General features: G+C 38.9%; 1 protein-coding gene across 1 annotated transcript in view; it reads right to left on the minus strand.

The window, feature by feature from the left end:
- LOC116825953 (uncharacterized) overlaps positions 1 to 15,132 on the minus strand; it is a 90,367-nt gene that overhangs the window by 69,053 nt on the left and 6,182 nt on the right. The window contains exons 2-4 of the mRNA XM_032782388.2: positions 8,312 to 10,709; positions 7,583 to 7,697; positions 2,774 to 2,853 (exon numbers count right to left, since the gene is read on the minus strand). Coding sequence (XP_032638279.1) covers positions 2,774 to 2,853; positions 7,583 to 7,697; positions 8,312 to 10,652 — 2,536 coding nt within the window. The 5' untranslated portion in view covers positions 10,653 to 10,709. The remainder of the gene's footprint in view (positions 1 to 2,773; positions 2,854 to 7,582; positions 7,698 to 8,311; positions 10,710 to 15,132) is intronic.

The following is a 15,132-nucleotide window of genomic DNA, read 5'->3' on the forward strand; positions in this document are numbered from 1 at the left end:
AATGGTAAACAAGAATGAGGGAATATAGACCTTTTGATCCAAACCTGACAGCTTACTCCTCTATCACCTAAACTAAATCAGATAGTTATTAGTATATTATACGTTAGGTTGTAATTTGCTAGGAAAGGAAGAAGCCAAATTTAATTATCAGTCACCAGAAATATAGATTAAGAGTAGCATCATCTGAAACCTGATACTACAAAAAAGAAACAAACACAGAGGGACTAGGAGAAATACAGTGAAATTTTAGACAAAATCTGTACATTCCCTGTGGAAAGAAATACTACTATACTTCTTTATGAAACTGCTATTACTGAATCACTGTATGATGAGCTAAGAAAGGCAAACTGGCAACTGATTGAACTTCTTGAGCACTCATCCCTTCATGACCCTGAAACATTTCCAGTAGACACACATTTAGAGTAAATACAGAGGTCTATTCAGAAATGGGCCTGCTGGGCATTTTTAGCATATTGCCAGCACATTTTCATTGTTAATGTGAGATGGATTTCTAGCCTATGTAACAGATCTAAATTGAAAGTCTAATTTGTGTGGTCATCATGAGGCTACTGTGGGTGAAAACCCACTTCACCCACAAAAGCTCATGCTCCAAAACATGTTTGTCTATAAGGTGCCACAGGATTCTTTGCTGCTTTTACAGATCCAAACTAACACAGCTACCCCTCTGATACTTGACATCATGAGGCTATGCACTACCAAAGTAAATGTTATACAGATATCTACTGATAGAATCATGTCTCAATCAGTTTTCATGCAGACCAAGAGTCCAGCAAGCAGAACAACAGGTTATTTTTCTAAAAGATCTGCTTTAGGAGTTATTTTGGAGAATTTCTATGGCTTGTGTTATACGGCAGGTCAGACTAGATGATCAGAATGGTCCCTCTTATGACCTTGGAATCTATGAACCTAAGAAAGAGCAGGAAGCAACTGGATGAGGTCAAGGGAAAGAGGAATTTCTTCTTGCTCACCAGAAGAGTGGAGAGGGGTATTTATAAAACTCACCAATCAGCCCCAGAGAATCTTCTCTTACCCGGATTGGGCTGGCACCACTCACCCATCAAATTTGCAAAAGGACCATTTTCCTCCTGAGCCACTCTGGGCTTTATACTAGTCACCCTTTTTTCCCTTCGAGACTGCGGATGGGTTGGCTTCCCCACAGCAAGTCTGGGACTCGGGAGTTAGGTTCTAACATTGTAACTTAGTACATAAAAACCCATGGAAGATGTCCAGTTCAGGTACTTCTTAGGAAGGGATATGGTTATCAGAGAAAATGGACTAGAAAAGGATTTGAAAGAAAGCATTCCTTAAGGGAGCTGAGGAACAGGAGGTTGGGGCTTCTACATCTGGCACAGCAGGGAGCCAAGTCCCTCCTTTTAGAGCCCCCTTTTAGCTCAGACAATGGGTGGGCAGTGGGGTAACAGCACTGGGATGGCTAGGACCAGGTTGCAGATCATGTAGAAATGATTAAGGAATGATGATGTCCTGCACTATAAAATTCATTGCCAGGTATTGCCAGATATTTTAAGAGAATAAACTTGCAGCTTAATTAAAGTATATCCATTGCCTCCTGTCTTCCAGCATGGTCAGACAAGGCTCTAGTTCATATTCTTTGTTCATTTGTGCTCATCTCACTGATGTACAGGATCCTTGTGCTGAGTGATCTTGCCAATAAATGGGATACGAACAACATGTTTTTAAAGTGAAATCTACAAACCGAAAAGTACAAATAAATCAGCTCATGGTGGATAGGGCCTTCAGCAAGAGCAAATGCTGTACCAATGAAGGGGTCTCCAAGAAGATGGACAATGTGGAGGAGGGCAGAGAATTATTGCATAGATGACATGCAAGGTATTACAGTAAGTTATCAACATTTTTATTTGCCTTCTAAATTCTTCTTCTCAGGTAAAACTCACGATGCTTAACACAGGGCCATGGAAAGCCCTGTGTGAGTCCAAAAGAAAGAATAAGCAGGGAGGCTCTAGATATGGTTATGGAATATTGAAACTACCAAAAATATCCACAAAGTCTGCTGCCACCCCTGCACACCCTGGAGTCAAGACCTATGGTGGCTCTCCCTACAGAAGGGCAGGGGGTAAAGTATTGTAGGTGGCTGGGTAAGTGGTAGTGGTCAATGGACCCAATAAGTGTGCAGATCCAGCATGCACAAATCCTGCACAGTAAGGCTGTAGCAAGCTATGTCTGCTACTAGACCACAGGATATACTAATGGACATGGACTGGCTGAGCAAGTGCTACAAGTCCAGCCTCTTCACTAGAAGAGAAAATTCCATCTCTGTCTCCATATTCGTCCTCCCTGTCCAAAGCCTGTTTACTTGGCCTTTGGTGAGAGGCATGGTGGGTACCCGAATTTCAGCCCTAGTGACTATTATCCATTTAACACAACACTTTTCTCACAAGGAAGAGGAGAAGATGACAGAGGGGAAAAAAAAGATGGCAGTGGGGCTCTTTAAATTCCCATAGTAGCAGATCATTTCTCCCTTTATTTGTGTTTTTAATTAAAATATTAAAAATTAGAAATAGATATGATCCCTTAGAATACTGTTACATGTGCTATTTCAGAAGAAAGTTCAGGTTCTGGAGTCTACCTAAACTCCCCCTCCCTCTCCACTATCAAAAGCTACATGCTATACATGCATCAAATCACTGATACATATTTTCATGATATTTAAACTACTAATTTTCTCTGGCATATTGTAGATGTGGTCACATTTACTGGTTATTGATTCACATACCTGAAGGCTGAATATTTTGAGATATATAGACCATCTTCTTGCCTACATCAGCTGAGCCTGGTCTTTGTACACATTGTGATCTAGATCAGGCAAACAAAAAATCATTGGAATAGCATATTTCTTTATTTCCATTTGCCCATCATCAGAGGCTAATAATATGATATTTCATACTATGGATTGACAAATGTAGTCCATAGCTTTGGCACTACAGAACCCGGTAAATTGGAGACAAACACATAACTGAAATCGTACCACTACTGTTTTATTAAACTTCCTAGACACATTTATTTACATATATAATGTACAACAAATGGGGAGAGAATAAATATTTGATAAGCTGCAGAGCCGTATGGAACCATGGTGATAGCCATGTGATAAATGTTATGAACCAATTAAATAGTTTGCAAAACCTATTACATATATCCAAGGAAGGTTCTACAAAAATTCTTTCACTTTACTTGTCTGGGTTTAGAAATTTTTTAGTGGCTCTTAAAAAAACTCTATGCAGATTCTTCCCACTAAAAAGTATTATTAGAATATCTGAGTCTTGTCATGTGTGAATTCATCCCTTTCATTATCAGACATTTCTATCACAAATTATTAATCAGATCAGCTCCAGTATCACAGCATTCTTTTGGCTCATTTGAAGACAGAGAGCTTGAGTCAGATGTTCACACCTCTCATGTGTGCACATGAACTCTGATAACATTAACATTATTTCAAGAGGAGACTTTATTTAATTTCTCCTCATTAAGTTACTATAGAGCACATTACCTCATATATACGGAATTATACTACAAGTGCTTATTGAATCATTTTTCCTTCAATGTTAGTATAAATTATTACTGATGGCCTTGTTAACTAACTGGGAAATATACAGAGAGCCACAGTGTATAAACAGAGTTGTTTTAAAGCATTAATGTTCATTTAGAAGTCAATTAGTAAATACACATATTAATATGCAGATTTTAATAAAGCATTTGATATACTCTCTCATGGCAGATTATACACAGAGTTTATTCAAATTTGTTTGGGTTTAGAGGAAAGTCACATGGAATGAAAACTGACTGAAGGAACAAAAACAAAGAGTAAAGATAAAGAGCAAATTACTGAATGGAGGCAGGCATCAAGTGGGATCCAGGAGGGATCCAGTATATGGTCCTGTCGTATTTAAAATACTCTCTAATGATCCAGAAAAGGGAGTAAACTGAAATTAGTAAAATTCTTTCTTTCAAGCAATTTGAATGTCTACAGGTATATGTAGGCACTTTGGGTGAAAAGAATTATGAACTTTATTTCATGATCACAGTGCATGATTCTAAGGAATGGTAGTAGGGAAAAGAGAATAAAGACAATGGACTTCAAGACGACAGACTTTAGCAAAATCAGAGAATTGTAGCTAAGATCCCATGGGAAGCAAGACTAAGGGGAAAAAGAGTTCAAGAGAGTTCGAAGTTTTTTAAAGAGGCATTATTAAGGGCACAAAAGCAAACTATGCCAAAGCACAAGAAAGATAGGAAGCACGGGACAAGAGTGCCCTGGCTTAACCAGGAGATCTTCAACAACTTGAAACTCAAAAATGAATCAAAGAAAGTGGAAACTAGGTCAAATTATGAAGCAGGACTATTTAAGAAAGAAAGTTTTTCCTAATGTCTAACTGTAAGTGCATTTAAGCACTGGAACAAATTGCCTAGAGAGGCTGTGGAATCTCCATCACAGGAGATTTTTAAGAACATGTTAGACAAACACCTTTCAGGGATGGTCTAGATAATACTTAGTGCTGCCTCAGTGCAGGGAACTGAACTAGATGACCTATTAAGATCCCTTCCAGTCCTACTTTTCTATGATTCACAGCTTGGGGTGAAATCTCCTTAAATACTCTCTCACACAAAATGGCTTGTTCATGAACCACCTTGGGGCAGCACCAGCAATAGCAGCTCCTTCGTGCTCAGTTATGCTCATAAATGAGCTACTTTGAGGAAACATTTTAGAACTCCATTGACCAATAAAGATTCACTGACAAAAGTGGGGGGGGGGGTTTGAAGAAGAATGCATCATACTGGCCCTGTTTTAAACAGTGAGTCAATTAGGGTCCAGTCCTTCTCCCGTGTCTAAAGAAACAATTGTGTACATACTTCACCCCACTCCACGCAACCTCTGTTCAGATGCTGTGGAGGGAGGCCACTGCAGAATATTAGTAACTGCTCCCTGATATTCAACCATCCATCACCATCGCAAATTAGAGCTTCACTGAAGCGCCTTTACCTTTCACTACTGGTGTAAGGACCACCAGGGACCCTAAGCCAATGGAGAATAGGGCACAGCACAACTCTACTCTAGCATACCCCATCTCCATCCCACCAATCTCCCTGAATCTCTCCAATTCCCCCTTAGAGTTGGGTGGCACAGGGGTGGCAAGCACAGGAGGTGGTGGAGCCAGCTTTGCCAGCTTGCTGGCTGTGAACAGTTCCTGTGTGCAAGGGGAGTTCTCCACTGGCCATTTCCAGCAACTTTAAGGCTGCTTTGTGCAAAGTGGTTTTAGTAGACCATAGAATCCAGCCCAGTGGCTTCACAGAAAGCAGGGTCAGGACCTTAACAAGGACAGAAATAAGGCAAAACACGACAGAGGATGTAGGCAAGAGCACATGCACAGATTCTTACCACCAAAGAACAAATCAATTGAAAATAAGAAAAGAGGCCATTAGTAACTGAATCCAGATTAAAACAACTCTATCTTATTGATTACTGGTGCTAAGAAGTTTATTATGGAAAAAGCACAATTGGATTTTTACAAAAATAAAAAATGCCTTTCTACACAAACCAACCCAGAGCACCTGAATATTAACACAAACAACATTTTCAGCTCTCTGCCATGAAATCATAAGATTTTGGCCCTCTTGAATACATGGATGAAGAAAATTACTTGGTGCAACTTCATGTCTGGCCTGAATTCTCCCCAATTCTACATACACTGACTTTTCCCACTGTTTAGATGTATGCTTTTTATAATACGTTCACACCAATTCGGATAAGCTGTGAGTACTTGGAAAATGTTTTCTTCAGACAAGATTTATAAAACCTCTAGTTTAATTATATTATTTCTCTTGCAAATTTATTTTCTATTTTCTTTTAAGAGAAATGATGATTACTATAAGCTGGACTCAACAAATGGGCCCAATCCTTTCAGTTACCCCACATGAACACAGAGGTTTGCCCATGTGAAACAATGTCCAAGGTAAAGAGACTATGAGATGTTAATGAGACTTTCCCAAGCTATGATTTATCTAGTTACTATTGGTACTATCCATTGCAGGAAGCAATGAATCAGTTTAATGGTGTAACGGGTAAGAAACAGAATTTGTTAAAACTGGAAATTTCACCACAAAAATGATAGGACAACCTTTTCAAACATGGGCGCCTAAATTTGGGTCCCTAAGTTAATACAAGTATCACCTTTTAGACATACATAATACAACTAATAATTTGACTGACCAGATTGGAAATATGTAAATTTATCATCTTTTTGTTACTGGTCCGATTTCTTTGTTATTAGCTCTATAACAGACACTGGTGCAAATCCAGCACAGTGTTATTCTATTGAAATCAATGCTTTTACACCAGGGTGAATTTAACTTAGTAACAATAATGAAACAGTTCTGCATTTCTATAGTGCCTTCCAGCCAGCAATTTAAAAGCGTTTTGCTAATTCTAATGAATTAATACTCCCCTCTCCTGCGATGCAGGGAAATATTATCTCCAATTTAATTATGGGCAAAATGTTGAGCCCCCATTGGGCTCCAAATCCAGGAAGCAATGTCATTGGAGTGAGCTGCATCAAAGCAGCTCCCACAGCAAACCATGACCCTTGTGCTGCCACTGTCTACTTGGCTTCTAGGAATTAAAATTGCTGGGCAGTCAGAGAGAGGATCCTCAGGCTCATTCCACTTGATATGGATGGTGCGACTATGAGAGCTAACCCTGTCCTCTCCCCCCACTCAATTCTCTGCTCCTGCCAGATGCCATCTGAAGGTTGCTATGTAGATATAATTTTATATTCAGACTCTTCCATGTAGATATAATTTTATGTGCCCCTTTTCCCTACTGCTTCTACTTATTCTTTTCTATTCAAAAGTATTCTGTAGTGTGTCCTCAGGATAGGGTCTGATTCTCATTTATGCCAAGGCTCCTTACCTTAAAGTAGGTGTAAATGTCATTTACACTGATTTTATGCCCCTTTACACTGCTAAATTGGTTTAAAGGGGGCTTAGCATAAGGGATAATCAGACCATAATAAATAATATTCTACTTAAGAGACAATAAAAATATTCCCATAACAGTTTTGGATTTTCCAACCCCTTTCTTTAACCATTTGCCATCTAAATGCTGACCTGAAGGAAAAGGTAAGCGCTATAAACAAATGCCTTCCACAGACCTTATTGTGACTCCAAGGGATATTAATCATGTGGGGAGTAGACTTGTTCTTTCCCACTCAGCTGCTTTGAAAATCCCCACTGCTTGATTTGTTTCAGAAGCAGTTACAGTTGTAGAAGAAAAACCTTGATTTTAATTCTTTGCCAATCTACTGTCTCAATTCTGACTAACTTAATTTGACTAATTTGAGTTAAAATTAGAATGTTTAAAAATTAAATTGTAACTTTAGAACAACATACTGCAGAGCTAGAAAAAAATTGGCAGGCTTGATAAGATTAAGGATGTTGATGGGTAGAATGTAAGTATTAAAGCCCTAACTGGAGCATTTATTACAGATATTTTTTAGTAGACTGTAAGTTCAAAAAAAAGTAAGCAAACCTTGGCTTCAGTTCTCCATATGTGTAAGAGGACCATGCAATGCTGGATTTCTCCCAATACCTCTTAGATCCAGTCAGTTTTGTCCTAATGCTTTTGGTTTCTGAGAGTTTTCTATCTAAAAATATGTAACACTAAATGTTACCAAATGTTTACATAATGAATTTATGATTTTTTCAAAATCACAGGGAGCGATCTTACTCTACTATGAGTAAATTCTGACACCAAAGTATAGTACTGTAGTTCCACATTCTACTGTACTTCACAAGAAACATTTCCTAAAAAACGTACATCATCTTTACTTATTGAGTCCCAAGAGCAGCCTAATCAGAGCAGTTTATTTACATGCAAGTGATAAAAGGGGGCTAATAAAAGCAATGAATTTCACAAACCTTTGTTGTGTCATTACTTGACAGCTTTTTTATAAATGCAAAAACTAAGCATCTCAAAACACATGAATCAATTTCAGTTAACAGTGAATTGGAGAGATGGAGGCTACTTTATCAGTGCTGAACCATTATTATTTTTATATCAAAGGTCATAAAATTTTACATTTACATATAAACATCCAAAATAAATAATTATGACAGTCGGAGAAGAACAAACAACTGGATCATGCATATATTCAACAGAAGATTAGCACATTTCTCCTTAAAGTAATCATTAGCAATGGTTATATATTTTACATAATTAAAAAATGAACAATTTAATAAATGTTAAAAGTTTCTTTACCTATTGAAACTTTGCTTTTTTTCTGCTCTGTTTTACTATTCAACTCAAGATCATCCAAAAGTTTCATAAAAGTAGATTCTCCTTCAGATGTGTCCTGTTCTTCAAAATGCCTGTTCTCTTGTTCTATGGCATCAGGATTTATGTCATTAACAGAGCTTAGTTTAGTAGCTCCACAATCACTGTGAGTTTCTTCAGTCTCTTCTTGCTCAACCACCTTACCCTCAAGATGTTTGGCGATCTTTTCCTCTTTAGAGTATCCAAGGTATTCTTGGAAATAAAATGGCTGGTTTCTCTCTTTGGGACGAAGACATCTGGCCTTATTTAACTGATCTAAATAAAAATAATATTTATCCAAAACACTAATATCACAGTCTGAATATAACAGTGGCTTATCATCCCAGCACACCATTTGGCAATCACCACTTCTTTCTCTTAGTCTGGGGAATTCTTCTGAGCTGCTTTCTGAAACTTGTGAAGATTTGATGACTTGACTGAAAACATTCTTCTGCTTGTCAGTCACATCTCCTAGGAATACTTTGGATTTATGTTCCATATTGTCTTTACTAGACTGTGTTAATACACCTAATAAAACACAACCACAGCCACTGCACCAAGTAATATCTGGATAACTGAGACTTTCACAGTCAGGGCAAACTTTAAAAATATGTTCTGGAGGGTTCACTAATGAATTCAGCAAAAGTTTGCTACTTTGCATGGCTGGATCTTTCTTAGACCATTTTAGCTCTATTTCTTTTTGAGCTCTCTTGTAGTTATTTCCTTTACCCACACTATTGTTAAAACTTGTGCTACTGAAGATACTGTCTGTTTGCTCTCCTCCAATCCATTTTCTCGCTTCAACAGAGGAATCTGAGTCTTCCATATCCTTGAATCTTGATTCATTTCTCTGATCAGTGTCTCTCTTCAGAGGTGTAAAATCTACCACCAGATCTTCCAATTCATCATTTTCAACCTCAGATTCACTAGAGAAGGGGATACATCTGTTTTCAGCCTCCCCCTTGATGCTATCTGCAATAAGCTTGCCTTCACTGCAGCCATGAGCTTTTAAGGCTAATCTGAAATCCTTGTGTTTATAATTTTCTTTGTTCTCCATTACGAGCTTTTCTCCCACGGACCATTTTCCATTGCTGTGCATCTTCCACATGGAAGCAACACTACCTCCCAGCACACCAGAACTCAAATATTTTATATTTTTTTCTTTAAGTGAAAATATGCTGTGTGAAGATTTTTTGTGCTCCCTGATCTCAGCACCAGACCTATCTGATCTCTTTGTCTTCACAATTCTGTCTGTGCATTCCTCATCTGAACTATCAACTAGGGGAGCCCAAAAATAACTACGAGGATCTTCGGGTGGAGCCTCTGCAGTATTACTTGAATAACTATCAGTTTTACACACAACTTGAGGTTGTGGCTGGACACTATGCATCTCTGACCACATCTCTTTCTCACCTATATTTTGAAAATTTGATTTTTCTTTGGTGTTCCAGGTTTCATTAGCAAGTGCAAGCTGGCCCAAAATACATGGGGAGATCTCAAGGTCCATTCTTTCTCTCTTGATCCTAATTGTCTCTCTCTGATTATTATTATTATCCTGAATGTTACAGAAATATTTGTATTCAGGGGATAATGTTTTATCTCTTAAAGGATCAATAGAAATGCACCTCTCTGTATGCTCTGAGTTAACTTCAGAGATTGAAGAAAAGCTGGAACTCTTGCAAATATTAGCATGTGCACTGGGGTTAAAATCATCTGTCGATGGTGATAAAGAACTAGATGAGCTTCTGGTTTCTTTCTTCTCCCTACTTAGTGCTATTTCACTTTCATTGCCTTGAGGAAAAATAAGTCCTTGAGATAACTGTGAACATATCAGCATATGAGCTGCTTGCTGAGATTTACTAAGGACCAATTGTGCCCAACTCATAACATGCTGGAGTTTTTGTATCTCTGGAACAGTCAGATCCTCAAGTAGTCTATGATCTAATTCTGAAACACAGGTCTGGCTCATATATTTGCTATGTGTTTCTGGATTTGTGATAATTGTTTCTTGTTGTTTTCCTTGATAGTTTACTCCAGATGATCTCCGAATTAAAAGTTTCCTTCCATTTGTTGCATCATTAGGTTGCCGAGAGCCACTTAATGTGGAAGTCTGATTTTCTTCTTCTTTAGTGCTCACTGCAGAATGTAAAACTGTTCCTCTGGAAGCTGATGAACTTGGTTTATTATCAGTATCACAAGAGTAAATCTTTGTCCTTCCACACCTTCCATAGTAAGCTAAGCGCTTGGCCCGTAAGAGCTTGAGGTCACTGGTGCGAGGTGTGTCCATTTCATTAATTATTTCAGCATGGAGCCGTTCAGCTGCTTTTTCAGATAAATGCTCCACCTGCAAAAAACACATGTACACAAAAATGAAATTTTTCAGCAAGAGTAGAACTACAAATATAATTCTTACAGATGAACTGAGGCATTCCATGAACATATTTAATGCATCATTACAGGACTGAAGCAACTAACTATAGGCAAAAAAGGTTTAAAAATGCATATTTGTTTGGATTAAGTAATTAAAACAAGCTTCAATTTTACTTTTCCATTCTGATGCTAAAGACTTGATCCTGCATCGAATGATGTCAATGGCAAAATTCTCATTAACTTACATGGGTCCAGAATCAGCTGTAGAAGCACTAGCTCCAGCTCAGTGAAGTACTTAGCCATGTGTCTAACTTTAAGCATGTGAGTAGATCCATTAACTTCAATGGAATGGCTCATGAGTTTAAAATTAGGCACAAACTTAAGTATACTGCTGAGTCAGGGGGCCTCAGTTCAGACTTTTTAAAGTTGCATGAACTTACTGGTTTTAAGGCCAAACAGCTGCTTTAAGCACACAATTATCTTCTCAGGCAACAACATCAAAATACTCATCATATTACAAAGCTTTTGGCTAGAGTTTAGGGAAAGGAATATGTGATGACAAATGGTATGTAAGAACGGCCATACTAGGTCAAACAATGGTCCATCTAGCCCAGCATCCTGTCTTCTGCCAGTGGGCAATGCCAGGTGCCCTAGAGAGAATGAACAGAACATGTAATCCATCCCGTTGCCTATTCCCAGCTTCTGGCAAACAGAAACTAAGGACACTTCAGAGCATGGTTTTGCATCTCTAACCATCCTGGCTAGTAGCGATTGATGGACCTACCCTCCATGAACTTATCTAGTTCTTTTTTGTTATAGTTTTGGCCTTCAAACCCTGTTATAGTTTTTTGTTACAGTTTTGGCCTTCACAACATCCTCTGACAGATTGACTGTGCATTGTGTGAAGAAATACTTGGTTTTGTTTATTTTAAACCTGCTGCCTATTAATTTCATTTGGAGACCCCTAGTTCTTGTGTTATGAGTAGGAGTAACTAACACTTCCTTATTTACTTTCTCCACCCCAGTCATGATTTTACAGACCTCAATCATATCCTCCCTTAGTCATCTCTTTCCAAGCTGAACAGTCCCAGTCTTATTAATCTCTCCTCACATGGAAGCTGTTCCATACCCCTAATCCTTTTTGTTGCCCTTTTCTGAACATTTTCCAATTCTAATATATATATATTTTCAGATGAGGTGACCAGATCTGCATGCAGTATTCAAGATGTGGGCCTACCATGGATTTATATAGAGGCAATATGATTTTTCTGTTTTATTATTTATCCCTTTCCTAATGATGCCAAACATTCTGTTCGCTTTTTTGACTGCCCCTGCACATTGACTGGATGATTTCAGAGAACCATCCACATTGCCTCCAAGATCTCTTTCTTGAGTGGTAACAGCTAATATAGACCCCCATCATTTTGTATGTATAGTTGGCATTATGTTCTCCTATGTGCATTATTTTTCAATTATCAACATTGAATTTCATCTGCCATTGTTGCCCAGTTACCCAGTTTTGTGACTTCCCTTTGTAACTCTTCGGCTTTGGACATAACTATCTTGAGTAGTTTTGCATCATCTGCAAATTTTGCCACCTCACTGTTTCTCTCTTTTCCCTGATTATTTATGAATATGTTGAACAACACTGGTCCCAGTACAGCACCCTGGGAGTCACCATTATTTACCTCTCTTCATTCCAAGAACTGACCATTTATACCTATCCTTTGTTTCCTATATTTTAACCAGTTACTGATCCATGGGAGGACGTTCCCTCCTATCCCATAACAGCTTACTTTGTTTAGGAGCCTTTGGTGAGGGACCTTGTCAAAGGCTTTCTGAAAATCTAAGTACACTATATGCACCGGATCATCCTTGTCCACAGGTTTGTTGACCCCCTCAAAGAATACTAGTAAATTGGTGAGACATGATTTCCCTTTGCAAAAATCATTTTGACTCTTCCCCAACAAATCACGTTCATCTGTGTGTCTGATAATTCTGTTCTTTCCTATAATTTCAACCAATTTGCCTGGTACTGAAGTTAGGTTTACCAGGCTGTAATAGCCGGGATTGCCTCTGGGGCCCTTTTTAAAAATTAACATCATATTAGCTATCCTCCATTCATCTGGTACAGAAGCTGATTTCAATGATAGGTTACATACCATAGTTAGTAGTTCTGCAATTTCACGTTTGAGTCCCTTCAGAACTCTTCAGTGAATACCATCTGGTCCTGGTGACTTATTGCTGTTAAATTTATCAATTTGTTCCAAAACCTCCTCTTATGACACCTCAATCTGGGACAGTTCCTCAGATTTGTCACCTAAAGAAAAATGGCTCAGAATTGGGAATCTCCCTCACATCCTCAGCCATGGAGACAGATGCAGAGAATTTGTTTAGTTTCTCTGCAATGGCCTTATCTTCCTTGAGTGCTCTTCAGCATCTCATTCGGCCAGGGGCCCTCCTGGTTATTTAGTGGGCTTCCTGCTTCTGGTTTACTTAAACAAAAAAATATTGCTGTTACTTTTTGAGCCTTTGGCTAGCTGTTCTTCAAATTTTTTGTCCTTCCTAATTATATTTTACACTTCACCTGCCAGATTTTGCGCTTCTTTCTATTTTCCTCAATAGGATTTAACTTTCAGTTTTTAAAGGATTTTTTTTTGCCTCTAATTGCTTCTTTTACTTTGTTGTTTAGCCACGGTGACACTGTTTTGGTCCTCTTACTATGTATTTTTTAATTTGAGGCATACATTTAAAATAGAGCCTCTATTATGGTGTATTTAAAAAGTTTCCATGCAGCTTACAGGGATTTCACTTTTGGCGCTGTACGTTTTAGTTTCTGGTGAAAATTAGAAGGTTCATATTTAACAGAATAGCACAAATGATAAAATACAATATATAGTATTTTGATACCATAAGAAGTGTATGGGTTAGTGATGTAAATACCATTTAAAAAGTTAACTGTTTAAACTAAATATTGTAATGGTTAACTGTTTAAGTCACTGGGGTCCATCTTACCAGAGTGGATGGATGGCGGCTGAGCCTGCTCTGGCTAGCTGGCACTGCTTCAGCTGGATGCTACAGCTGGACCCACTCCATCTGGGCGCTGCTGCTCGGCCAGCTGCAGCTGGCACTAGGCCGCAGGAGCTGGCTGGCCAGTCAGCCCAGGCGTTAACGGTTAAGGCAGTTAACCGTTAAGACTATGCTTACCCGTTAATCAGTTAGCATTTTACATCCCTGGTACAGGTGTAATGAACTGGACAATCATTCCACCTTATTTATACCTATACTACACCTCAGTTTTGTTTGAGATACCAGTAATTATACTCAAGAAGGAAAGAATCCGATTTGATTTTCAAATCCAGGTTTCTGCATTTGACAGATGAAAAAAAATTGATCAAATTCCATATGAAGTAACTGAACAACAAACATGTAACCCACAATGTCATTTTTATAGAGTCACTTTCTGGATGACACAAAACAAAAAAAAAGAGTAGTGAATGTTTAACCAAGATCAAAACAAAACAAGCCATCCTTTCACTAGAGGGTGATCAGGTTGGGTGTTACTAAAGCTATGTGGAGCCCCCAAAATACTGGAAGTGAAATCCTGGCCCAACTAAAGTGAATGGTAAAACTCCAATTGACTTTCATGGGGACAGTATTTCACCCAGAGGCCAAAAGCAGTCAGTTGTTTTGTTTGTTCATAAGGTTAACTCCAGAAACTGCTGAAGAACTGCAAAAAATGCAGACTATCTCAGGGCTCATATGGGCTAGTGGGGGAGGACAGACTGGGGCAGGGTCTGAATGGGAGTGAGGCACAGGGCCACGGGGGGAGGGAGGTTCAGAGACACACGGGGACAAGGGCGGAGGGCAGAGCTACATAGGGACAGGGGAGTGGCTGGGTGAGGGCATAGAGACACATGGGAGCAGGCAGATGTGCCTGCCTGAATGAGAGAGGCTAGGGGTAAGCTCCCTAACAATCCTTCCCTCCCCACAAAACACCTGTTTCATATATGACAGGTTCAGACACAGAGACCCTCTTGGGACTGTCACCTGACATGCTGTAATTACCTGAGAGCCTGTTTTCCCTGCCAGCTTAGGACTTCCAGAATCCCGCCTTGTTGAGCCAGACACGCTAGCCTGCTGCAACACAGACCCAGGTCTGGCCCATGCCCCCAAAGCTCCACGCTTTAAGTGAAAATAGCTCAGCAGGTTACTTGCCTCTAGAACCCAAACATCCTGCTCCCAATGGGATCCAAACCCCAAATAAATCCATTTTACTCCGTATAAAGCTTCTACAGGCTAAAGTCATAAATTGTCTGCTCTCTATAACACTGATAGATATGCACAGCTGTTTGCTCCCCCAAGTATTAACCATTTACTCTGGGTTAATTAATAAA

Source organism: Chelonoidis abingdonii, chromosome 6, assembly GCF_003597395.2.
Source record: "Chelonoidis abingdonii isolate Lonesome George chromosome 6, CheloAbing_2.0, whole genome shotgun sequence".
NCBI classification, from domain to species: Eukaryota; Metazoa; Chordata; order Testudines; family Testudinidae; genus Chelonoidis; species Chelonoidis abingdonii.